The 25,693-nt window shown below is 47.7% G+C and overlaps 1 protein-coding gene across 4 annotated transcripts in view; it reads right to left on the bottom strand.

The window, feature by feature from the left end:
• Positions 1–25,693, bottom strand: part of SRRM3 (serine/arginine repetitive matrix 3) — a 122,782-nt gene that overhangs the window by 23,177 nt on the left and 73,912 nt on the right. For 2 of the 4 annotated variants that reach the window (XM_072978255.2, XM_072978257.2), the window contains exons 3-11: positions 24,653–24,754; positions 19,604–19,738; positions 19,030–19,110; positions 14,752–14,781; positions 14,565–14,633; positions 13,611–13,649; positions 12,682–12,732; positions 9,371–9,475; positions 7,891–8,068 (exon numbers count right to left, since the gene is read on the bottom strand). In XM_072978255.2, coding sequence (XP_072834356.2) covers positions 7,891–8,068; positions 9,371–9,475; positions 12,682–12,732; positions 13,611–13,649; positions 14,565–14,633; positions 14,752–14,781; positions 19,030–19,110; positions 19,604–19,738; positions 24,653–24,754 — 790 coding nt within the window. The remainder of the gene's footprint in view (positions 1–7,890; positions 8,069–9,370; positions 9,476–12,681; positions 12,733–13,610; positions 13,650–14,564; positions 14,634–14,751; positions 14,782–19,029; positions 19,111–19,603; positions 19,739–24,652; positions 24,755–25,693) is intronic. The other 2 variants (XM_072978256.2, XM_072978258.2) reach the window with 1 other exon arrangement.

Raw genomic sequence — 25,693 nt, 5'->3', positions numbered from 1 at the left:
CAAAGGAAGACTAAGTCTCAGAATGCTTAAAAGAAGAAGAAAAAAGGAAACACTCCAGGCCATTTCTTATCTGAGAAAAAACTTCTCAAGCCCATCATGAGACTTGGTCTTTCTCTATTTCCTTCCACTAGCGAACACTTGCCAGATGTGTTTGTTTTTGCTTTGCTGCTTCCTTCTTCCACCTCACCGAAGACTTCTTTTCCAATGGTGGAAGAAGGGAGGGGAGTAAAATCCAGGTCTCCAGATAATGCCATGCGGTAATTCCACCCAGGTCTCTCAACCGTGTAGCCCAGGGTAAGGGATAACTGTCTGCAATTCCAAAAACATCTGGAGGGCTCCATGTCCCCCATCTCTGGTAGAAAAGGAAGATCTGCTGGACCTCACTGGAGATCTTCCTCTTGGCTTTTCCGGCAATGACTGACTCACCCCACGGAGGCACTACAGAATCTTTGAGGAGTCCATATTTCCTTAATTTGCTTCTAATCTCATAGTGGCATTTCTCTCATTCTGCCTTAGTGGGAAAGGCAGCCGCCTGGCTGAACTCCTCATTTATTCCACCTAAACTTTTCTTTGAATCAGGGGTTCTGAAACTCGGATCCTCCAAGGTTCTTGGACTGCAATTCCCAGAAGCCTTCACCATGAGCTATGCTGGTCGGGATTTCTGGAAGTTGTAGTCCAAGAACATCTGGGGACCCAATGGTCGAGAACCAACGCTTTGGATGCATGTCCTACCGATTGAATTGTATTTTGTTGGAGGAATCGGGGGCCCAAATAATAGGAATAAGCAAACAAAAAAGTGAGCTAATTTGGGAAGCCAGCTCGGGAACCAATACTGCAAATCAGCCTGAAACTAATTTTTCCCTTCCAATTGAAGATGCTAAAGTCCCCTTGAATATTTTGGCCTAACCCAAAAACCTCCGTTTGAAAACTATTGTTTATTTTGCATCGGGGGGAAAAATGCAAGGGTGACTCGATCTAAAATAATTATTTCCACAACTCGTGCAAAACCAAACCCATCTAGAACCCAAAGGAAGAGATTTAAGCAAATGGGTAAACCTTTCATTTGGCGATTCTTTAATAACCATTATTAAGTGGCCTGTTTTCTTCGCCAACTACATGAAAGAATAATAATAATAATAATAATACTAAAATCACACAGAGGAAATGAAATCAGCGGGACATAATTATACAATTTATGGAAACAAACACAAGATTCAATAGCTGAGAAACACACAGAAATGCATTCTAACAAGAGAACGAAGTTTGTTTTAATTAAAAAAAAAGATGGTAAAAATAAAAGAAAGAAGCATGGTTTGTAGCTAATTGTAAAAAAAAAAAATTACAATAAAATTGTACAGAGCCACCAAAAAAAGACAAGCGTTAGGAGAGAGAAAGAGAGAAAGAGAGAGAGAGAGAGAAAGCAGAAGAAAGATAGGAAAAAAAATAACATTTAACCAAACTACGGTGCTTTTTAACAGGCTGATCTGTAGAAGGGAGCGTGCGTAGGGAGAGAAATACCTACCTTCTGTTTGGTCAGGAATGCAATAATAAAAAAAAAGAAACAATAATCTCCATATTTGGAGGGCAGAATGCGAAAAAGACAGTGACTTAGTATTGTGCTTCAGACCCCTTTTCTAACAAACTGTGCTTTGCTTTCTGCTTCCCTCCCCCCCTTTGCTTCACTTCTGCCTTGCTCGTAAGACAGCTTTGATTCCCTTCGAGTTTTGTCCGCTCTCTACCAATATAGATAATACCGCAGCCCTTGTGGAACAGAACGAAAGTTTTCCCAAGTTTCTAGGTCAACATTTAAATTGTGTCAAGGAGGAAAAAGGGAAGAGGAATAAAAAAAGACCTCAAAGAGCATGCAAGAAAAGCAGCCGACGGAGGAAGAGGGCTGGGGGGGGGTGCCGTCTTTGGATTGGAAGGGTCTAGAAGTGGCCCCATAAAAAGAGGGAGGAATTATAAAGTGCCACATGAGAAAGAGAGACTGAGAAAGAGAGAGAAAGAGAGAGAGAGAAGAAGGAAGAGAGAGAGAGAGAGAGAGAAAGTAAGGGGAAAAAACAGTGTGGAGAGGAGAGTTATAAAAAGAAGGAAAATGGCACAGAAAGGGCAGATTTAAGTTGAAAAATGTTGATTTAAAAGAGAAGTCAACTTTTCTTGGGTTTCATGGATATTCTGGCTACTTCATTTCCCCCTAAAGTGGTCTAAAGGAGGAGAGTCCGGGGACTGCTAGCTGCGTGGATTCCACGTGTCTCCAGGTGTCCACCAGTCCGGCGCAGAAAGGTGCGCGTGGGATCATGCCAGAAAAGGTCCCTTTTGTAGGGAGGGATTACTCGTCAAAGTCACCCTTCCATCTAGGCTCCAGTTCCCTCCCCCCCGGCTCCAAAAGAGCAGCCTGACCGCTGGGCTGAAAAGGTTCAGCTCGGGGCATGGTCATTAGGGTCGGGCTGCATCGCTCTTGCCTGCACGTCGTGTGATCGCTGGGAAAATAGCTCACAGAATCCTGGAATGATGGAGTTGGAAGGGGCCTTGGAGGCCATTGAATCCAACCTCTTGCTCAGTGCAGGAATCCAAACCAAAGCAGATCGGACAGAGGGTGGTCCAATTTTTATCTTGAATATCTCCGGCATTGGAGCACTCACCCTCTCTCTCCAGGTCATGGGTCCCACTGTCATACCGCTCTAACAGCTAAGCCGTTTCCCCTCTGATAGTCACCTAAATCAGGTTCCCTGTCTCTTGCGTCCATTTCTACGTATCCTACACTCTGGGATGGTGGAGAGCAGATCCTGCCCCTCCTCCTCAGGATAATCTTCCAAGTGTTTGAAGGGTACTTTCTTAGGGTCTCCCCGTCACATCCATGGCTCCCTCTGACCTTACCTTCTGGTCCCAAATAAATAGGATGCAGGAGAGCCCCATGAGGATCTCCCATATATCTTGGCAAGAGAAGTGGCCACGGCTCATTGGAATGACCGTCTCCCCTGCCCGAGGCAGGATGCCAGGGAACTGGGCGGGGGGGGGGCAGCTGCTTGCCAGCTTCCCAGAAGTATCTGAGAAACAAGGAGTCTCCCAATGCCAATGGCTGAGATTTGGGAACACTGCGAACCTCATTAATTTTCTGCGGGGCTGGGCATCATCCATACCTAAATGGGCCACAAATGCTCACTTGTGTTTTTCAGTTCAACGATGGTAGACCCATTGAATGAAGGGGACTTGTTAAATCCTCTAAGGGGGGATTAGATTGCATTTTGGACTGCCCTTAGAGTGGTACGGAGCAATCTTGGAGGTCCTAAGACTTGGGGGGAATTGCACTCCTGCCTGAGCCCAGTCTATGCCAAAGCAGGACCCTTTTGGTCCAGCTGTGGGGCTACTGCTTTTGGGATCTGGGGCTGGACAGAGCGATTCTCCAGCATATGGAAGGGTTGATTTGAGGGAGGGCACTTCCTGCAAAAATATCCTTTTTGGTGCAATCAGACCCTATCCTTTCCTTCTGTCTGGTCACACCTTAAGACTTATTCCGTCCATTGGCAAAAAACCCCCAAAAAACAAACACACACACACACACAAAAAAACACAGTCATTTAACATGAAGAAGGGATTTAAAATTTTACTTTTGTAAATCCCTTTAACCCCTCTACTCTAGCTGAGATCAACCGCCATTGGTAGCCGGTTGTTCTGATCAACCTAAAACAGCCACCAAACCCTCAGTTCTGGGCTTCCGCTCTTCAAGTAGGACCCTCATGTCCTTGGGATCTGTATGTATGATTTGACTTCTCCGCTCTCTGAAAATATTAAAAATATTAGAAGAAAAAACTAGAAATATGTATTATCACGATGTGTCTACCAGAACTCGCCACTAGAGGGAGACCATGGTATGTATTCTTGTTGTTGAAAAATACATAGCATGGTCTGTGGCTCCCTCTATTGGCCAATCAAGGTAATACATGGCAAAAATACTTTGTTCTGGATTTTTTTTCAAACTACCTTGTTTCCCCGAAAATAAGACAGGGTCTAACATTAGTTTTTGCTCCAAAAACCCATTATGGCTTATTTTCAGGGGATGTTTTATTTTTTCCATGTACAACCATCTAGATTTATTCAAATACAGTCATGCCATCTTCTGGTTGCTGCGCAAGGGTGGAGGGCGGGTTTTCACTGAACTGGACTTATTTTCAGGTTAGGTCTTGTTTTTGGGAAAACAGGGTATGTATCACATTTACTGTTATCTATTCACTATTATCCGTGGTTTTCAGCATCCACAGAAGGACGGCTTGGAAACAATTCCCCTCTGAATACGCGGGTCCTACTGCATTTATTATTATTATTATTATTATTTATTTTATTATTTATTAATAATTTTATATCACACCTTCTAGTGGTCTTGCCACTGGGATGTTTATCCTAGGGAGAGATGCTTTGAGAGGTAGCTACTTAGAATATTTCAGAAGGCATACTGGATTTGTTTAACCTGCTGTAATGCCATCCAGTCTGAAAAGAGAGCTAGCTTTCCACTTTGCTAATTATACTGGAATCTGTCAAGTTGTCTTCCCTTATAAATCTGAAATCTAAGAGATGGTAGTCGATGGTAGTAAAGAATTAAAGAACAATGCCAGTGAGTTTTTGAGTCAGGCAGGAGGGTTCCACAGTTACACACACACACACACACACACACACACACAAACACACACACAATGAAAAGAGGAAATCATATGTTTTTTTTAGATCCACACAAGAACAGAAGAAAAAGAAAACAATAGAAGAGAGAGAACAGGTATAGTTTGCATTTCTGTACATCATGGAAGGGAAGACACTCGAAAAGGAACCGGGGGTGGGGTGGGGGACACCCCATAGGGATGTTCTACTGGAGGTCCCCAATGCCACCCCACCCACCCCCACTTTCCTTGCTTTTTTGGCCAAGCAAGAAATGGAACTTTTATATTACCACCTTTCAAACGGGAAGCTAAAGAAAAACACAGAGCAGAATTAAAAGGAAAAAACACAGAAGTCTGCTGGAAGGCCACCGGCCCATGGAGAAGGCGCAGCTTGTTTGAAAAGCATGGCCCTGCAGGAGGGCAGGGGGAACCGGGAGAAGGTTTGAGAGGCGAAGCACAGCCAGGGGTGTGTGTGTGTGTGTGTGTGTGTGTGTGTGTGTGTGTGTGTGTGTCTGTGTGTCTGTGTGTGTGCCTGCCCGGGCTGGCTGGGGCTGATGGGAGTTGCTGTAGAAAAGTGGGTGAGGATGCCAGGCTGGGGGCAGTTGGCGTCAACCTCAGCTCTGAGAGATCTCGGCCCGAATTTTGGACGGTCCTATTTTCCGGACCGCAAAGCACCGCATTCTCCAAAAAACTGGGACAGCCCCCGCCTTGTGAGGCCGCTGCCCCTGGGTGTCTCTCCTAGACGGGGAGCAAAACGTGCGGAAAGACGCAAACCCAGAGCGAGGAGCGGCAGAGGAGGGGGCATGCGATGCAGCCCCCTCTCCCGATGGAGTTCTCTGGCCCGGACCCCTGAAGCAGGGAGGCCTTTGGGCCGCCCCTCCCGAGGATCCCTTTGCTAGAACAGCGACTCCTGCAGAGAGACAACGCGGCGGGCCCCGGGGGGGGAACATGGAACAGGGCTCAGCGACCCTTCTGCAGGCGCCTCGTGGTATCTGAGCAGCTGATGACTGGGTACACGAGCCACCCTCTCACGGCATACGGATCCTGACCCATACACTTCAACACCATGTTTGGGAGCGCGCGTCTATGTGTGGGCTGGACTTTACCCCACAATGAGGATGAGAATGGGACCAAAAGAAAAAAAAATCACTGCAGTTATGGGATGTGGGAAAATGCAGGGAAATTACAAGCATATAATAATAATAATAATAATAATAATAATAATAATAATAATAATAATAATAATAATAATAATAATAATAATAATAATAATAATAATAATAATAATAATAATAATAATAATAATAATAATAGTGTGTGTGTTTACATAAACCAAATACACAGAGGTGCACACATATGATAGATAGGATGGAGGTGAAGCTATGACTGGGAAATAATGATGATGATGATGATGATGAATCCCTATACTGAGGGGTTCAGGAGTGTCTTTATAAAGTCTTTTCAGAAGGACATACCAATAATCATGTCTGTTCATCTGCAAGGCTGCCAGAGATTTCGAGGTAACAGGGAGAGCGGGAGGAGGGGAGGAGGCGAGAAAGAGAGTCAATGGGTGTTGAAAGGGGACCTCGGGGTGGGCAGGACCCCATCACAGCTTGGAGGGGGGCTTAAAAACGACGTTTCCTTTCCACTCCTCTCAGGTTCTAGCGCAGACTGTTGATTCCTCAGCTATGGTTCTGAGGCGAGCAGTATGCAGATATTGTCCAACATCCTATGGTTGCAAAAGAGCCCCCTCAGCTGTGGACTCGGGACCCCACAATCCCATAAGCTCAGCATGTCAAGCGGGCTGAAGGTCCTAGAAGACTTGGCCTCTCGTCTTTCAGTCCACTTGTAATTTAGCTCTCAAGCACTGGATAGGTTGTGCGTATCTGTTTTTCTGGTAGAATCGTTGTTCAAGTTTGGACTTCTTTGCCCAAGAGTTGTTTAATGAAGAGGTGTGTGTGTGTGTGTGTGTGTGTGTGTGTGTGTGTGTGTGTGTGTGTGTGTGTGTTTCTACTGACTACAGGAGGAAAAGTGGGAGAGAGGGGGTTTTTTTCAGCTTCTGATTGGGTTTGGTGCTAAATTGCCTACCTTTTTTTATAGTACACCTGGTTATTGAGGGTCCTCCTTGCACAGAGTCAGATTGTTCATCCATTTAGATCAGTATGTTTTATACCAGGTATCTCCAGAAATGTGTGTGTGTGTGTGTGTGTGTGTGTGTGTGTGTGTGTCCTTGTGTGTTTCTGGACCCCAGAGGGCCACATGGAGACCTCTACCTCCCAATGTTCCCTCCAAAAATACCCTTATTTTTTTTAACAAAAACAATATCTGGCACCTTCTGGTGACCATTATTAGAAAAATAAAATCGGGATGTGCAGGGGAGAACTTGGGGTGGTGGTGGCCTTCAAAACATGTCCAAAACTACCCGTGTGTCCTGTAGAGACCGTAAGGGGATTTAAAGAGGTATTTTTTTAAAATTAAAAAAATAATTAAAAAATTTTTTTTGAGGGGCAGAGGGCTAGGAAGGATGCCAGCAGCCTGCAGACCATGTGTTGCCTACCCTGGTCTATTGTGACATTCAGTCTGTACAGAAGGAAGATTTCTCCTGATACTCGAAGCCGAAATCTGGCTTCCTGTCACTCAAGCCCATGATGACCTGTCCTGCACTCTGGGATGATGGAGGACAGATCCTGCCCCTTCTCTGATGGACAGCTTTTCAAGTCTCTGTAGAGTGTTATTCTATCTCCCCTCCCTCTCTTTTTTCTCCAGGCAAAACCTGCCGAATTCTTCTGGTCTTTCCTCCCAGGGCTTGGGGTGTCCAGTCCCCCGATCATCTTTCTTGCTCTCCCCTGAACACGCTCCAGTTTGTTGGCGCTGTGAGAGACGGAGTGTGTGAGTGTGTCTGTGTGGGCTTATGAAACATGCTGCGCTCGCTTCTCTGCTCCTTTCGGTGGACCAGATTTGCCGGCAACCCTGCCCGGTCTGAGAAGAGCGCTCCGCTCTCCTTCCATCATCAACTGGACCATCTTACAGAAACGCCCTAACACAATCCGGCCTTTAAGGAGGGGAGGATTTCCCAGAGAGGCCCCAGAGAGGCCGCTGGGGTCCTTCGGACCTTGAGCTGTTGTTGTTTCTCGAAAGAGGGGAGTGGGAGGGAGGCCGTGAGGAAGGTGGGGAGGGGTTGTGCCGGGGAAGGAAGAGAAGGAGGAGCGTCCAACCACGATAGAATCAGAAGCAACCATACCTCCGTTTTTTTCTCGGCGAGAGGCCCGTGGCTGTGTCGGCCGTTCTGGGCACTGCCCTTGTGCCCGTTTTGGTGAGGGGTGGCGGATCGGCTGTGGCCGGTGCCGGAGGAGGACGGACTCTGGCTAGACTGGTGACTGCTGGCCTTCTGGCCTTCCTCCCTATAGTCTGGGCTCAACCTGCAGGCAGAAAAAGGGGCTGGTGGATCATGGGTTTGCGTGTAACCGGAGGAAAAACAATAACGGGCGCTTTCTAACCACAAACTCTGTTTCGTGGCAGCGCACACCAGGTGTTTCCCTGGGCTTCCCATCATCCCCGGCATCCTGTGGGAGAATCATGTTATAATCCAAAGTCTCTGGTGGGTCCTGGGTTGCAGAAAGCTGCACTTGGCTCTACAGTAGGACGCCAGTATCTACGGGATCGGTATCCACAATTTCATTGATCCATGTTCTGAAAATGTTAAAAATATTTTAAAGCCCCTAAACACACATTTCCACAATGTAACTACCAGAACTGGCCACTAGAGAGAGACAGAAACAATGTTTTATATATGGGGTTCACTATTATCCACAGGTTTTTTTATCCACTGGCAGGGGGTACGGTTGGAAGCAGTCCCCCACAGATACAGAGATCCTACTGTACCTCAAATACATCAGTTTTTTTTAAACTGGCCTTCCCTCCATCCAACCTGGCAAAACTCACTTTAGCTGCCCAGCACCTACTCTGTTGCTGGGCCAGTGGGCTAAGGGTCACACCAGATACAATGCTGAACGCATACTCCCAGTGCTTTAACTGCTCCCTGCCCTCCAGAACAACACTGGCTTGAAGGCAAGGGTCTCAGGGACCAGGCTTGCAAAATGAAGGCCACAATTACCATCTAATGACTAAACAAAGCACACTAAATGCAAGATACATGGGTGAAGAAAAGCAGGTTCAGGGATAAACCACTAGAGGGAGCACATCTTCCAGAAATGGACTAACCCAGTGGTTCTTAACCTTGGGTAACCCAGGTATTCTGGGACTGCAAATCCCAGAAGCCCCAACCAGCATAGCTAGTGGAGAAGGCTTCTGGGAATTGCAGTCCAAATACACCTGGGTTACCCAAGGTTAAGAACCACTGGACTAACCATTATTTTTGGAAGATGTCTCGGTATCCCTCTAGAGCTGGAAGGCCATTCAGTTTTTGATTTAACTGCTAAAATTGTGACCCACTTTAATTTCAAGTCGAGACGTGTACAATCATCAAACTGCAGCTGGCTACCTTAAACGCTGGGTTAAACGCGCAGCATGCCGCTGGTCCTCAATGTTTTCCCCCTTCCAAAGCAAGCATGTGGGGTTCAATAGAGCTCATGATCCCCATGCAGGAAGAAAGTCAGCCTAATTCATTTCCTTGCAGCTGTTCACCCCTCAAACCCAGTAACTCCACAGTAGCCCAAAGGGGGGCAGAGGACTGAAGACCATCACAGGAAACGCAAACCTACCGGCTTGTTGATTTGCAATCGCTGTAATCGGAGGAGAGGGAGGCACTGCGGGAACTGCAGCTACTGCGTCGGTGGGAATGCCTGGCCGAGGACTCGCTGTGGGACCTGTCAGAGGAGGGAGAGAAGCCGAACATGGGGCCTCCAACTCAAAACATCCTGACCCAGGTAGCCTGGGGTGCTAATTGCCAGGTTCTGGACCACCCAGAGCTCTTGGGAGCCTCTGTTTGTTGAGTCCTGATGAAGAGAGAAAGCCCCTGGTGCCTTAGAAGGCTTATGGTACAGTAGGACCCTCTTATCCACGGGATCAGTATCTGTTGATTCACTTATCCATGGTCTGAAAATATTAAAAATATTAAAAGAGAAATCCTCCCCCACAAAACGGGGGTGGAAAGTCTGTGCGTCTTATGGAGCGAAGAAAGCAGATTATATTTTCCTGTTTTCTTCTCCTAAAAAATTGGTGCGTCTTATGGAAAGGTGCGTCGCATGGAGCGAAAAATACGGTATATTTTTAACAATGAAGTTACCAGAACGGGCCACTAGAGGGAGACAGAGACCATGCTATGGATAGTATTCCGTATTAAAACAATATTCTATGGTTTTCAGCATCCATGGGAACTTGGAACGGATCCTCTGTAGGTACAGGGGTCCCTATTGTAGAGGCACTGGACACAGACATAACATGACACAGTACCGCCATGGGGAAACACACAGAGACAACCACACATTGGGGACACCCAGCTGGGTGTGGTCCTTATGGAGGCCTGGAGAAGGTCTGCCTCTCTTCCCTACCATGGCAGAGGGGCTATTCTTGACTCTGGATACCCCGGGAGGAAGGCTGCAGCTGGAAGGCCATCTGGCCTGGCCTAGGCCTAGTTCCTTCCTTTTTGAACAGGAAGCCAGGTAGATCTAGGCCGGGGTAAGCCACAAAGCCAGACAGCCAAGGCCTTTCACCAAGGTGAGCCACATTGAGGGGTCTGCATGTGTCTGCCTCTCAGGTGGAACTCCGGAAAAGAAGAATTATGGGATTTTTAGACAACAACAACAACAACAAAAAAGGAAGGAAGGAAGAAAAAGAACTGCCCATCCTGAATAGCGGTAGATCTTTTCTTTCGGGCATTTCATGTTTTCATGGGGAGGGGGGGTCGTGGGGTCTGATCCCCTTCCCACGGTTTAGTTTCTTGTTCCCCAGATATGTCGAGGCTGCAAATTTCACCACCCTCTGCCCAAAGATTTTTAAAAGAGAGAGAACATCTTTCTTGCATGCAATATATTTAACAGGGGCCAGTAATCTATTAAGACCATCACAGAAATCAGGTGCGTGTCTCTCTGTTCTGGAAGTCCCCCAACCCTGTTGTGCGATTGATCATGCAACCGATGTCACCACCAGTGTGAGGCTCAGCAGGTGGTCATTCCCCTGGATGTAAGATTAGCTAAGATAGTTCAGGACAGGGGTACCAAATCGTCAAGCAAAGTAGGTCTCCCTTATCCGTGGGATCAGTATCCACTGAGTCACTCATCTACGGTCTGAAAATATTAATAGAAAAATCCTAGAAATATATATTTCTATGATGTCATTACCAGAACTGGCCAGTAGGTGGTGCCAGGAACCACACAACGTATAGTGTTTGCTTTATCGGCATTTTTCAGCATCTGGTGGGGGAGACTTAGAACTGATCTCTCGTGGATATGGGGGCCTTAAGGTACAGTGGTTCCCAAGCTTGGGTCAACCCAGGTGTTCACACACACACACACACCATATGTGCCCAAATAAAGGCATACCAACTGGTCCCCACCCTGCCTGGGACCTTTTCTGCAGGCACCTCCACCTATGTCGAAGGCAAGATTTGTGCATTTCCAGATCTTAGTAGGAAACCTTATTCCTTCAAAGGGAGAAACCCAAACAGGTGGAGGGGGGTTCCATAGAACCACCAGAAATACTTCTGGCAGAAGGATTTGCCTGCTGCCAGCTCAGAGGATTCAAGAAAAAGAGAAGCAAGGACACAAGGAGGAGGATCCTTGGCGGTGGCCCCATTGCACCAGCTTGGAGAGAGAGAGAGAGATTTAAGCAGGAAGGGTCAGAGAGACAGACCGGCCCTCCTGCCCAAAAAACTAAGTTCTGATCTAAACCAACAAATACGGGCACTCATTTAGATCTATCAGGTACGCCCAATCCTAAGAGTGTAATTAATGAAAACCAAGGGGAGAGCCAAGCAATACATAACACCAAGGTAAGTCCCTCCTTTCACATGGCAGTTTTAGAAAGAAATGCAGAACGTAGCTGCTAAAGTCTAGTAGCCTCACAGAGACCGTCCCCAGCAGCTCAGCACACGAGACATCTCGGGCTTCTCGGGAGAAAGGGTAAAACTCTCCCAACTTCTTTCTCCTTTGGTGATGGAGAAAGCCTCCACCTTATAAGGTATGGATACTTCCCATTCCTCTTTCTTGGCTTTTAAATGCATGGCAACTGTTTTCTTCAGCTGTTTTCATGCCTACAAAACAGTGAATTAAATTGGATGGATTGGTGGGGGATGATGCTCCACCCCATGAGTGGCCCCCAGGATCTTTGCTCTGCCTCACAATCTCCACTGTGATACAAATTAAAATGATTGAGTTAGTGTTGTGGCATTTATCTTCATATATCACACACTCTGTCTGTACAGTAGGACCCCTGTATCTGCAGGGGCAGTTCCAAGCTCCCCCCCCCAACAGATGCTGATAAATTCAGATTATAGTGAACACTACACATTGCATGGTCTCTGGTTCCCTCTAGTGGCCAGTTCTGGTAATGATATCATAGAAATATAGTTCCCTAGTGAATGCTATACACTTCATGGTCTCTGGCTCCCTCTAGTGGTCAGTTCTGGTGACTTCACCTTTAGAATATATATATATTTCTCAGATTTTCCTTTTAATATTTTCAGGCCGTGGATAAGTGAATCAGCGGATATTGATCCTGAAGATAAGGGAGTCCTACTGTATTGCATCCCCTATGTTCTCAGAGATGTTGCCAGGATAGATCAGGCACGATACGTAAAACAGAAGCCTCTGCTTTCGCTCTGTTACATAGAGTAAGACTTATCCCGTATCCTCACGACTCAGATTTCAGACACTGCCCTATCTGTGTTTCATGGGCCGCCGTTGCTGGAGAAGCCACAGGTAGACCAATCTTACCTAGGAAGCCTTTCTGGACAAGGGGAATGGAATGGAATTCCCCAACGGCCGGGGAATTCTAGGTGTTTTCAATACTGCAGACCTTGATGGATCCCACCCTTGGTCTCCCAGCCTTACGGGGATGGAAATGAGAATCTCACCTCTTTCTGTCTTTGCTTTTCCCTTTTCTTTTGTTCTTGAGACTTCTGGACCTAGGAGATAGCAGAACACTGAACATGTAGGAAAACAGAGAGAGAGAGAGAGAGAGAGAGAGAGAATGTGCACAGATAAAAACAGACCAAAGCACTGGTCTCAATTTCTGGGCCTACTTTCCAGAATCCACTATGCTACTTCTAAATTCTCCCTCAAGCATCCTCTCTCCCCCAGCTTTTTCCGTTGCTGCTTGTGAGGGCCGGAGCTTGGATGTCTCATTTTCACATCCTTCTCAAGGTCCTCAGAGGGTCAAAGAAGATGTTCCAGGGAACACTCACACCCCCTCCCTGGAGCCTAGATTCTTCCCTCCATGAGGTTTTCGTCTGAGGTTGGTGCCTCAGCCATCAGACCTGCAAAGTAAGCCCCGGTTTACCTTCCAGTTGCCATTCACAAAACAAAGCACGCTAAATGCAAAAGAGGGAGGTGACGGGAAATCACATGCTACAACAAGCAGGTGTATTTCTTTATTGGGGGGGGAGCCCTTTTGTGAAACACTGCACAGCCGTGGCCTGTGTTGTCCCAAAACCTCAGGATGAGTCCATGCAGCCCCTGCTTGCTGTGTTGGAAATCAATGCTGAAGGGGTCATAGGTGGTGGTGACACTCAGTGTGAGTGGTCCTACACCTCTTCCCCTCCCTATGATGTTGCATTTGATGCTTAATTCTAAAACCTGGCATCCCATCACCTTCTTGGCCAAAGTCCCAGAAAAAGGTCCTCTTAGGCAACGGAGAACAAATCTGTATGTTTTTTGGCCACCAGAAGGTAGATCCCAGTTTGTTTGGCTACTGATGGCTGGTGAGAACTGTTCTGGAGTGAAGAAGATGTGGGTGGGACAGGAAGCAGTGGAGCGTGGGGGAATCTACACCGTTCGCCCTCACCTGTGCCTCCTCTTCTTACGTGCTCCTGATGCAGACCTGCTGGGCAACCAGTGAGAGGAAAAGAAAAAGAAGGTGGGAAAGGGGGTGAGGACAGACATTGGTCAAGGGGGTCAATGAAAATTTAACCGCGGAAGATCTAAAAGCCACATCTTTCATGTTCCATCAGATTCCAGCACGACCAGAACACAAGACCCAAGGTAAGTGGGCAGTGCAAACTATACCAAGATGGACGCTTCATCGTTGAGGTTCTCCAGGGAAAAGATTAACCTTCAGGAAAGAGAGAGGAAATTCCTTTCTGGGACTACAACCCCTGCCCCAAAGTCCTGAAGCTCACGACACTGCTGGCCATGCCAACCACGAAATTTTGGAACTTCCAGACCAAGGGAAACAACCCGGAACTTTTCCCATCGGTGGCCTTCAGCCCCCCCCCCGGAGAACGCTTCAGGATGCCAGACAAGAATGGCAAGCGAAACGTCCAAGGGTCATCTCAAGTGGTGAGATTTGGGCCAACCCAACTGAGCGAGGTTGTGGTCTATCACCGTCAGAGCCTTGGTAAGGCAGAGAGAGGCACCCCCCCCCCCTCAGACAACAGGCACTGGGAGCCAGCCCTTGAGTTGCCCCTGGCTGTTCCCTAGACCTCCCAGTTTGGATATAAAACTCGGCGTGCCACAAAAGGGTCTCAAGCCGGTTGGTGTGGTGTTACCCCATGGGGCTGTCCCGTGGCTGTCCTCCAAGTAAGGGCAAGTGCTGTTTCCTATCACCTTCCTGAGGGGCACCATTGGGTCTTTTGCCTCAGGCAGCAAAATGGCCGGGTCAGCGAGCTTGGGCAACCCCCATGAACGGGAGGCTGTTAAGAGGAAGGGAGAAGCGGAGGAGGAGGGCAACAGAGAACAAATCTGGTTCCACTGGTAAACATTGAGCAGGTGGGCAGGAGATGACCCCGCAGCTACTTACCTCTCTCTTCGATGTTTTTTCCCAGTTTTCTTCTTTTTTTCTTTCCGGGCTGGGGAAGAGCTATCCCCACTACCAATGAAAACAGAAACAAGACGAGAGACATAAACATTTAGATAGATATATAGAGACATCCATAAAGATATATGGAAAATATTTTAATTTTGCGGTACAAAGGCAGGGATCTCACCTGCGTTCGGATCCAGGCTTCCTTTTTTTGCTGGGGTGGCAAGACAGAAAACAGACAAAGCAGGGGTTAAGGAGAGACACTTCTCAAAAAGGGGGGAAGGTTCGGGTAAAGATGGTCACAGTCTAAAAAAGGGAGACCTGTGTCTAAAACGAGAGACCTGTCAGGTCAGCGTTGTAGTATAGTGATCAAGCCAGCTTTAGAGTGGTTCGTGCATGAGACTGCAACAAGCTTAGAGTGAGTTCATTTCCATCTTCTAAGAAACCTAATCATCCTCATTTGTTTCTAGTCCCTGTGGACCTCAGAGCTTCAGTTTTTGAACAAAGAAACTCTGAGGGCAGGTTTCGAAGAGAGGCCCACTGAGGAGGAATACATCAGAAGGTTCAACATGCAGTCCATAGGCTTAAACAAAAACAATGGTTTTCTGTGTCATGATATATACTATTCTAATAATCTCTCAGACCCTAACCACCACCACTGTGATGGATCACTCCCTACTAAGAACAAGAGGGTAGGCCAACAGTTTTAATCTTCTGCCAACAGTTTTAACCTCCCCCCAGAGACACAGCCACTCCATTCATCTGAAAAAGTGTGCTTGGACACACAAAAGCTTATGAAAAATAAAATTTAAAATTTAAAAAATTACTTAGTCTTATAGGTGCTAGAAGACTTCTCCCAAGAAAAAGAGAAGCAGGAAGCAGCGATCACAAATTTGGGGCAGGGCACCACAATGCCAGTCAGGAAAGACACATCTTAGTGTCCAAAGGCGAAGGTCTAACCTAACTACAGTACAAGGATGGAGGTGTTTGTTTGCATAGAAACATACACTCCGTCCTGGTAGTGGAACTCACAAAGTTGTTGTTTTTAAAGGAGGAGGAAAGGCAAAGCCCAGGAAATAAGTTACACCAGTGGACGTTCTGAACGTTGTACTAGGGGTGTTTGTGAAAACAGCATTGCAAAGACATGTTGATAGAACGTGGTGATGTCAGTGAGAGACCCTGCTCACAACTGGAGTGTGTAGGAGAGATCTTGGACACCACTGGGTGGTGAAGCGGTCAGTCTCCTTCTTTTGACACCATCTCAGTGTCCTCCCTATAGAGGATATTTTTGTTTCTCCTTTCCCCAATTTTTTAAAAATCGCATGGTGACTTATTTAACAGTTTTACCCCCACCAATGTCACATTTCACGCACAAGACCCGCGAGGGCTGCCGCCTCCACCCTGGTGAGGGCCCCAGGCTCTTTGCTCTGCCCTGCAGCCATCCCAGAAATGCGCAGATCCATCTGATTCACTTGGTGTTTCAGCATTCAGCTGTGAGGATCTGTAGGATCACAACTGGTGCTGTTTATAAGACCTAATGTCTCCTTCATTCTGTGTCTTTGGAAGGGTTATTCATCCATCGTTGTATGGGGCCTGTATATATCTTATGCAGCACCTCTTTTCTAATGGAAGGCTAACACCTTTAAGCCTGATCATTATCCTTTACAAATTGTTTCAGTGCTTAATATGAGGGGAAAGATGATCAGCGGCCAGGAGACCGGGGATGAATGGAAATTAGCCAAACAGATGGCCTGAGGGTTCTTTAAACTGGCAACATGATTGAGGGTGCCTCAGCTCTTCAGGAAACACACACATTCACATTCCCAGTGAATCACTATGAGATTTTTTTTTCCTCTTGCAAGAGAGAAGATCTACAGTAGGACCTCCATATCTAAGCCCCCCTGCAGATGATGAAAGCCATGGATAATAGCAAACACTATTCATAGCATGGTAAAAGAAAATAAATCTAGAAACATGTATTTTCACATGTATTGCCAGAATGGGCCACTAGAGGGAGGCAGAGACCATGCTATGTGCTCTTCAACAACAAGAATACATAGCAAGGTCTCTGCCACCCTCTAGTGGCCAGTTCTGGTAAATACATTGTGAAAATATATGTTTCTAGTTTTTTAAAAATATACATACAGTATTTTAAAAATATTTTCAGACTGTGGATAAGTGAAATCATGGATACTGACTCCATGGATACAGGGTTCCTACTGTGTGCTCTTCCTGTCGGCGGCAGCAATGTCAAAAACTGTTTAAAAAAAAACTAAACTGCATCAATGGCTGTGTGTGTATAATGGCAACTATGGAAGCAGCTGCAGGGATGCGGAAGAGGTGTGCGTGACCGGACACGCAACCAGCCCTGTGACTTGGCAGCCTTCCAGACTCTCTACCTCAAGGCCCCTGGCGAGAGCCACGCTCCCTCCAGAGCCCCGCCCGCTCCCATATTTATTTTTTTTAAACAAATCCATTTTTACCCTGAGAAAGCGCCCTTGCGCCACCTAATGATCAAATGTTTTTAACAAATTACAAAACGTCGAGGGCGATGGTGGTTTGGAAGCTATTGCTTCACACGTCCTCTAGAAGGGCCAAGACAGCTCCTGAATCAAGCCCATTACTGTATTACTATTATTTTTTTCAAGTGGAGGGTGTGTGTGTGGAGGTTGCGCGCTGCTTTCAGGCTCATTGGGGAGGCGATTTGAAGGCTTGCAGGCCCATTCTGCTCATTCCGTCGGTCCAGCTTTGGAAAGAGGGTGGTGTGATCGGCTCTGGTTGTTAGGAATGTGCCTTGCCTTGTGACACTGCTGATTGTGTGTATCCGCGTCTCCAGCTGCGCATCTGCCAGCGTTCCTCCCCAACCGCACGCTAACAAGCGCCCTGCCTCCCACCTGCTCCCTTGCAGAATACTCCCCCCTCCGCCTTTCCCCTCATTAGGTTCGTTTCCCCTCTAGCCTACCCTGAGACACCATCGCAATTATTAAAATGCTAGGTGTCCTTGGAAGAGAAAAGGGTTCAGTAGAGGGGACTGACGCCCCCATGGGAGCACGGAGGGGGCGATTCGAGGAGTGGCCAAGCCCCGCCGCCGGCAGCCTCCAGACCCCGTCTCTGCCTCTTGGCACAGCTGGGTTTGCGGTGCTCGGTCACGGCTGGGATCCTGGGATCCATTGCTACTTCTTGTTGTGCACACAAAACAAAAAAGAGGACTCCTTCCCCCTTCAAAAAAGGCACACTATGATAGTGTGGTCTTTTAGTAGCCTACATTGTGTGACTGCAGAGGGGCTACGGAAAAGCAGATGAATGTAGGTTGCGCCCCCCAAATCCTGGTTGTGCAACCGGCCACACACTCTGTTGTGCAACTGGGGATCAACCAGGGCAGGGAGACACTTAGACGATCACCCTTACGCTCTCTGGTTCTACACTTAGCCTGGGGAAATGCCGAGGGTGGTCCTTACGCTGTGGAATGTGCAGAATGTGGCCATCACACTCAGTAAGATCTGCTGGGTTTCCAGGAATGAAAAAGCTGGTGGAGCGAAAGTTTCCGGAAACGGTGGCAACCCATCTCCATCAAAAGAGCAATTAAACGTACAGGATGTAAGAAATGGGCAGGTTCTTATTTGCTAGGATTTATTCAGAGTTTACGGGTTTCTCTGGATGAAAACTTTCCCTTCGGCCTTTGCATGGATGTCTTAGACGCAGAGCCTTCTACTCTAAAATCACAGCGAACATTCATCAAGCGCAGGAAAACCAAAGTGACTGCTTGCAGGGACCACCGACCTATTTCAGAGAGAAGCTCTCCAGGTCTGGATGATTACTGAGCACCCAGGAGATCCCGGGTGGAATTGTGCTGGGTTTCACATCCGGCAACAAGGAATTGTGCATTTCAGTTGCGCACCTCAAACAGAGCAGGAGCTGCCCACCAGACATGCCCACAAGTGTCAGAGCATACCCTCTGGACAACTTAATTGGCTGTTCGAGACCAATTAATTTAAAAACAATTAGGAGAGGCTTCGATGTCAAAAACCTTTATGACTTTAAGGACTCTGTTTTTTTGGTTTCCCTCCCCCTCCCTCTGATTGTCAGTTCTTGATCGGAACCAGGCAACCAAGAAGTCCAACTTCACAGGGGCTGTGAAGCCACTCCAGGTTTTTGTAGGAGCTCTCCACAAAACCTGGTTCAGACCTGGCATTGCTTCTTTGGTTCCTGGAGTCCGTTTGCTGCCCTAGGTGAAGTAAAACCTGGAATGGATTCCCAGCCCTGTGAAACCTGCCATCACGGCCTTTGAGCACGCGAGGCTGGGAATTGAACGTGGGAACGTCTGCACCGTGAGGATGTGCTCAGCCACTGAACTGTGATGTCTTCCTACCAGACTTCGGTGAGAGCTCAGCAATGCAGATTGATGAAGGAGTCCCGGGTGCAAATTTCACCCCTAACAACTGCTCCACAAAAGGTGACTCACCGACTCCGGCGGTGACCTGATTTCTTTTTCTTTTTCTTCTTTGGCGGGGGCGAGGTGGAGCTGCTGGATTTCCTCTTCAGCCTACGGCAGAAAGAGAAAGAACCGAAGGAAAAGATCAGAGACAGAAAATATCAAATTTACAAACTGTATCTGTCAGCATGGACAAGAGCAACGCAGGCTGGACAGTGTCGGCTGCTGTATTTGGGAAAAAAACAACAACATTTCCCATCTCTGTGCGGTGGGACCGTGTACTCTGCAGGATAGACATCGGTTTCTTAAAATATTATTCATCTGTCTAGTCCCCATAGAAAGGAGACAGGAGGGTACTAATACCATGGAGGTCTGGGCTGCCCCACCACACCAACCTCTCTTCAGAACTAGCATGTCAAGAAAGAGGGTTCCTGTACAGGTGGACCATCTGCTCCCTGACACACTAGATTTCTAGGTGCAGAGACTTAATTCTGTTTGTGGGCAGAACTCGGTCCTCTGCTCCCTCAGCTTCTCCTGCCTTCCCCCATGAATGAGGAAGAGGAGCGTGCATATGGAGACCCCGCAGGTAAGCCTTGCCACGCACCTGTATTCATGGTGACTGCTGTCATCTCGGTAGCAGTCACTTATACAGTCACACCGAAGGGGACAGTTTTCTACGTAGTCTGCATACTCCATGGCGTACTCCTCTCGGTCCATCATGTGATGGTTTTCGATCACTCTGTCCAAGGACGGGGAGAAATACAAGAAATAAAAAAAGAATAATAAACATAGAATCCTAGAATCATGGAGTGGGAAGGGGCCCTCGAAGGCCATCAAGCCCAACCCACTGCTCAAGGCAAAGAATCCAAATCAAAGCAGATCGGACAGAGGGTGGTCCCATGTTCTCTTGAAGTCCTCCAGCATTGGAGTGCTCACCACCTCACGGATTCCGTTGTCGTACTGCTCTAACAGTTAAGAAGTTTTTCTTGATAATCAATTCTCAGCCCCACGCTCCAGAGCCCGATGCTCCAACCCACTGAGCTATTCCAGCACTCTACAAAATCTGGCCAGCCGTTCCACATTCTTAGGACCTTATTCTGAACTAGACACACTTCTTGCATGATCCAGGGCAGGCAGTCCTGTTTGTATTACATTACAATCCAGTGTTTTATTTTGCTGTGGATTCTGATCCCATGGACACAGTGGTCCCACTGTACTTTATCCATTACACCCGACTAACTGTCAACAACACATCAGTTTTCAAAAAAAAAAATCCAAACCTTCTATTCTGACCTCCAAAATGTCTTGCCATCAACAGCTCAGCTCAGCTCTTAAAATCTGAAGCATGTAGCTTCCTTTACAGAGCCAATCCATCTTGTATTTGATCTTCCTCTTTTCCTCCTGCCTTCCACTTTTCCCAGCATTATGGTCTTTTCCAGAGAATCCAGCCTTCTCAGGATGTGCCCCAGGTAGGAAAGCCTCAGTTTCAACATTTTTGTCTCCAGAGATAGTTCAGGCTTGATTTCATCTAGGACTCACTTTTTCATCCGGCAAGCCAAGATTTCTAGGAGTACACTAAGGCATATTTTCCACACATCCCATCACAAAAAAACAAACAAACAAACCCCATCTGTGTTTTAGATATAAAGAATAATATAAGATGAGCACCATCTAGTGGCCAATGCTTGTCATTTCTGATTACTCACAAATACAGAAATGGTTATGTTTAGAGGATTCCTTTGAAACAGGTTGGAAATGATGGATTAAAATTTGCCGTGGACTATGAGAAGCGGTTTTCTGCAGGTGAATCACTCTTTTTCTCAGGTCTGTCCCCTTGTGGTCCCTCATCTGCTGGCTTGTCTGCCTGTATTCTGAAAACTAGAGGTGGGAATGCTCCCGTTTTCAGACTACAAACCCTAGAATCCTATGACGGGAAGTCTTTTAAAAAGGAACATTTCTGATCTTTGTCGAAATCAGAAACATTTATTCACCGTGCGGCTGGCAGACACGTTGTCTGAGCGGACTGACCCTCTTTGTCTAGCTTCCCCCAGGATGGAGTTGAAAAGGGGGCGGGCGGGGGGGGGAATTGCCTCAAGCCGCCAAGGACCGCCCGCCTGGCACAGCTCCCATGCTGCCTGGGAGGCGTTCAGCTCTGTGGCTCAGGGAGCTTAACCCAATTACCAGCTGAATGAATAATTGGCTGCTTTAAAGGGGCCATGAACCCCAGGGACGCTGGGCCTCAAAGCGAAGAAGAGAAATAGCTGCAGGCCAGAAAGGCTGGAAAAAGGGACAGGGCCGGAAGGCTGTTTGAGGTTTTGCCTGCTCGGGGACAGGGCGCCCCCGAAGAAGGAGGGCTTTCTTCCCCATGAGCCTGCCCGGGCTGGGATGCTCAGATTTCTAGAAGGACACATTTACGGATCACCCACAGTGAGCTTTTTACAGCAGCTGGTCTGCAAAACCGCAGTGGAACCGATCCAATCCCATGCCCGTTTCGATACGATGAAAACAGAGCCCGTGGCTCCACGCCATCAGAGCACGAACAATGCTAGCCGGGGCAGTGCCGAAGTCTTTGGAAAGGCCTGCTGGCGCTGGCCACCCAACGACCATGTTTTTTTGCCCGGGAGGTCAGCTGCCAGCCTCTCCGTTTCTCCCTGCACGACTCCCTTTCTCTTTCCACGGGTCTTGCTTGTCCAGTGGGTATTTGCACGGCAGCTGTGGGGAACGCATGCTAGGAACAGCAGCTGTGGGTGGGTCTCCCTGGGGGTCAACGAGGCCACGACCACCACACTCCCCAGCCACGGATGTCCAGAGGAGAAAGGCAGAAATCCTACCGCACTTTCAAAGGGCACCCTTATAGCCAATCCAATGAACATTCATGTTGCTCTCCCATCGTTAATTGATGACAGAGGTTCTCACATTCTTTATAACACAAGCGTCGTTGAAAGACCTACATGCCAACTACACTATTCCCACCATGTTAAGCACCCACTGACTTTCTTACCAACCAACCACAATCTCTGCATTGAATATCTTTATTTCGATGCCGTGTATGGATCTTCGCCCTATTAAATCTCTTCATCTTATGTCTGAGGAAGTGGAAGTTTCGACAAAAGCTCACATTAAAAAAAAAGTTGGTCTTTAAGGTGCCACCACTTTTTAAAAAATCTTTAAACACTTTTAATCTCCATTTCACTTTTACCTACAGCCCTATTTTAAAGCGCAGGAGGGCTTAATGTTGTGTTAAGTGACGGAAATGGCTTCACGCTTGACCCCGTTTCAAGACAGTGTGTCGCTCCGGCCAGGGTTCAGAGCATCTCGCTCCCCCCAGATTTCAGGCTGAGCACCTGAGGCCATGGGAGGAGGTCCTTGGGAGGCCACAGAGGCAGGAGAGGCAGGGTGTCCAGGGTTCAAAAGCTCAGGACAATGGAAAAGGTAAGCCAGAATGAGCACTGTTTTCGGTCCAGGTATGGTATGTTCTGGATCTTCAGCTTCTCAAGATGATCACACTTTCCTTTGAGGGCCACAGTTTCCCTCTTGCAGCTTTCCTTAGCCTTCCTCATCCCTAGGGTGGCCCTCGGTCCTCTTTGATAGGATCCATCAGGAGCCCTGGAAGGTCCCCTCCATTTGAAGGGCCATCCAGACTATGTTTGAATCAAAGATGGAGAAGCGGAAAGGACTCAAGTCAGGGACTCAAGAGTTGCCCACAGTCCACTGGACGGTAAACTCAGGAGCAAGTTTGCAGGGCACCCAGTCATCATCTTTCCCATGTGGGGAAGGTAAAGGGGAAACGCTGCCCTTTATAGAGCTCATGGGTCATTGCATAAAATTAGCATATGTACTTTTATGCAGACTTCTTCCGTGCTCCTTTTTGGCATCAAAGGTTGTCCCAAAAGTTGTCCCGATGACAGGACCTTCATTTGGACAACCCAGGTTCTTCCCTGATGCATTAACACCCCACCCCCACCCCCGTTGCCTCAGCCCTAATGAGGCATTAGCTTCTCGTGACTCAACAAGGTCTATTCTGGTCCCTGAATGACCTGCTTTCTCCTTTCCCCGCTCTGCCCGCCCCCTACCCACCTGACCGCGGCCTGGTTGATGGATTCTAATGGATTATAATAATAATCTTGGGATGGCAGAGCTGGAAGGGACCCTGTGGGATCATCCAGTCCAGCCCCTGTCAGGGAGGCCCCGTGGGGGGGGGAATTGAACTCTCAACCTCTGGCACAGCAGCCAGAGACCTCAACCCCAGCATTTCTTTCTCACCAACAGAGGGCCAACTCCTGTTTGAACCGCGATGCACCTCCCTTTCTTAGCCTGTCTCCTGACTACAGAAATAAAGGAATCAATGTAGGTTACTGTGGTTGTGCACCATCAATTTACTTCCAATTCGTACACCTATAACAGGGTGTTCAAGGTCTGCTCCAGAAGTGGTTGACCACTGCCACCTCCCAATGAGTTTCCATGACCAAGTGCGGATTCGAACTCAGGATCTCCTGGTCCAACAGTCTACTAGCTACACTCCACTGGCTCTTGTGGGTGATTCTAGTGCAGTGGTTCCCAACCTTGGGTCTCCAGATGTTCTTGGACTAAAATTCCCAGACGCCTTCACCACACGCTGTGCTGGCTAAGACTTCTGGGAGTTGTAGTCCAAGAACACCTGGGGACCCAAGGATGGGAACGTCTGTTCTAGTATTACAAAACTCATGATTATGTTTTGGATTGAGATGATGATGACACCTTCTCCCATACAACCTCAAGGAAGTGCATATGGCTGCCTTTCGCCCTGCTTTATCCTGACATCAGCCCTCCGAGGTAGGTCATCCTCCGAGCTGGCCTGGTTTTGCTGGGAAGTGGTGTTCTGGGGAAAAAGTTCCTTTTTTCTTTGGACTTTGGAAATGTCTATCCCCCCCCCCCGGTGTGATTGGTCTAAGGACCGTAACAATAAACTGTAACCATAATGTCAAACTCTGCATGGCAGGAGAGACATGGTTTTGGGGAACTGGCAAATTTATTTCTTTTGCCTTTGTATATAAGTGACATTTCTATCCCAACTTCACTCCACGGGGGTCAAAGTGCAACACAAAAGCGTTCCTTCTCCTCACGTTGTCCCAACAACTCTGGGAGGTTGGCCGGGATGAGAGAGATGGGATGGGGCTTTCCCAAAGGTCATTGGCTAACCTCCGTGGGTCCCATTAACCGCCCTGTGTCAGCTTTAATATGAAAGAAGCAGAAGGAGAAACTAGGGGCCAGGATGGTACCCATCATCCTCGGTCAACAATGCCTGGAGGGCTGACTCAGCAGGCCCCCAAGGATCCACCAGGTGGACAGATGGTCATTCTGCATCAGTTAGAAAGAGCGTTTCTAAATTGATTGATTGATTGATTGATTGATTGATTGATTGATTGATTGATTGATTGATTGATTGATTGATTGATTGACTGATTGATTGATACCCTGCCTATCTGGTCTACTCAACCACTCTAGGCGGCTTCCAGTATAGGATAAAACAAAAAAACACAATTTTGCACCCATGCATCTACATGAGCACAACTGGTGTCTTCTTTTGCTCCCTATTTGGGTGACCTCGGTCCTTTTCTTCTTGGAGGTGTCTAAACAGCCACTTGACCAGGAGAAACCCAGCCGGACTACTCACATGTGGCGTCCGTGCTGATCTTCCCGGGTGAGCACGCCTTCCTTTTCCATCAGCATCTGTCGGAAAGTCCCCACTTTCTGGCGGATCTCCTCCTCAGAGTATCTGCATCGCAAGACCAAAGAGGGAAGAGAGGTCAGCAACTTCAACCACTCAATTAAGCTTCGGGTTTGGCTTCCCAAGTAGGAGGCCCTTCTGAATATCACGGAGCGTGGAGGCTGTTGTTTCAGATGGAGATCCAGGACCGGCTCTCCTGTAGAGTGAGCTGCCTGCCTCGGGCAGCAGATAACAAGAGACGGCCACAAGTTTTTCAAGCAAGTTCACAGGTTAGATCAGCTGCCCTGTGCTCCTTAAGCTGCCCTCAAGGATGATGCAGGATGCTGTCCCATCAGCAGGACGTGGAGTTGGAAGAGCTCTCTAAGGCCACCACGTCCGACCCCTGCTCAAGGCAGGAATCCAGATCAGAGCAGATCTGACAGAGGGCTGCCCAGTTTTCTCTTCAAAGCCTCTAAGGTTGGAAAGCTCACTATCTCCCGAGCAAAACTGGTTCCCTTGTCGTACTGCTCTAACAGTTAAGAGGTTTTTCTTGATATTCAGCCTAAATCTGGCTTCTTATAGCCTGAGCCCATTCTGACCTGTCCTGAACTCTGGTTTGGGACAGTATTTTGTGGGGACAATATTTCATGACTGGTTCTGGCCAGCTAGCCATGGTTGTGAAACCCTCCCCAAATGTCTAGTCATCCCCATTAGCACGTCATGATTTTATTTACTCCCAAAAGCTGCCATCAGGAGCTGTCCAGAGTCCTGAAACCATTCTGATCCACTGTGTTGCTCCTGTGAAATCACATCAAGGGCATTGGCTGCTCTCTGAGCCTAATCTTGTTTTCGGCAGGGACGGCATCTAAGCTCCATCTAGACTTCCTTGAGCCGAGAAAATTGTTTATTTATTTCATTTATAGGCTGCCTATCTGGCCAAAGGCTACTCTGGGCGGTTTACACAGCACAAATAAAATAACCATCAAACACCATAAAAGATAATTAAAA

The sequence above is a fragment of the Pogona vitticeps genome, chromosome 7 (assembly GCF_051106095.1).
Source record: "Pogona vitticeps strain Pit_001003342236 chromosome 7, PviZW2.1, whole genome shotgun sequence".
Taxonomy (NCBI): Eukaryota; Metazoa; Chordata; class Lepidosauria; order Squamata; family Agamidae; genus Pogona; species Pogona vitticeps.
This window is presented reverse-complemented; position numbering and strand designations above follow the sequence as displayed.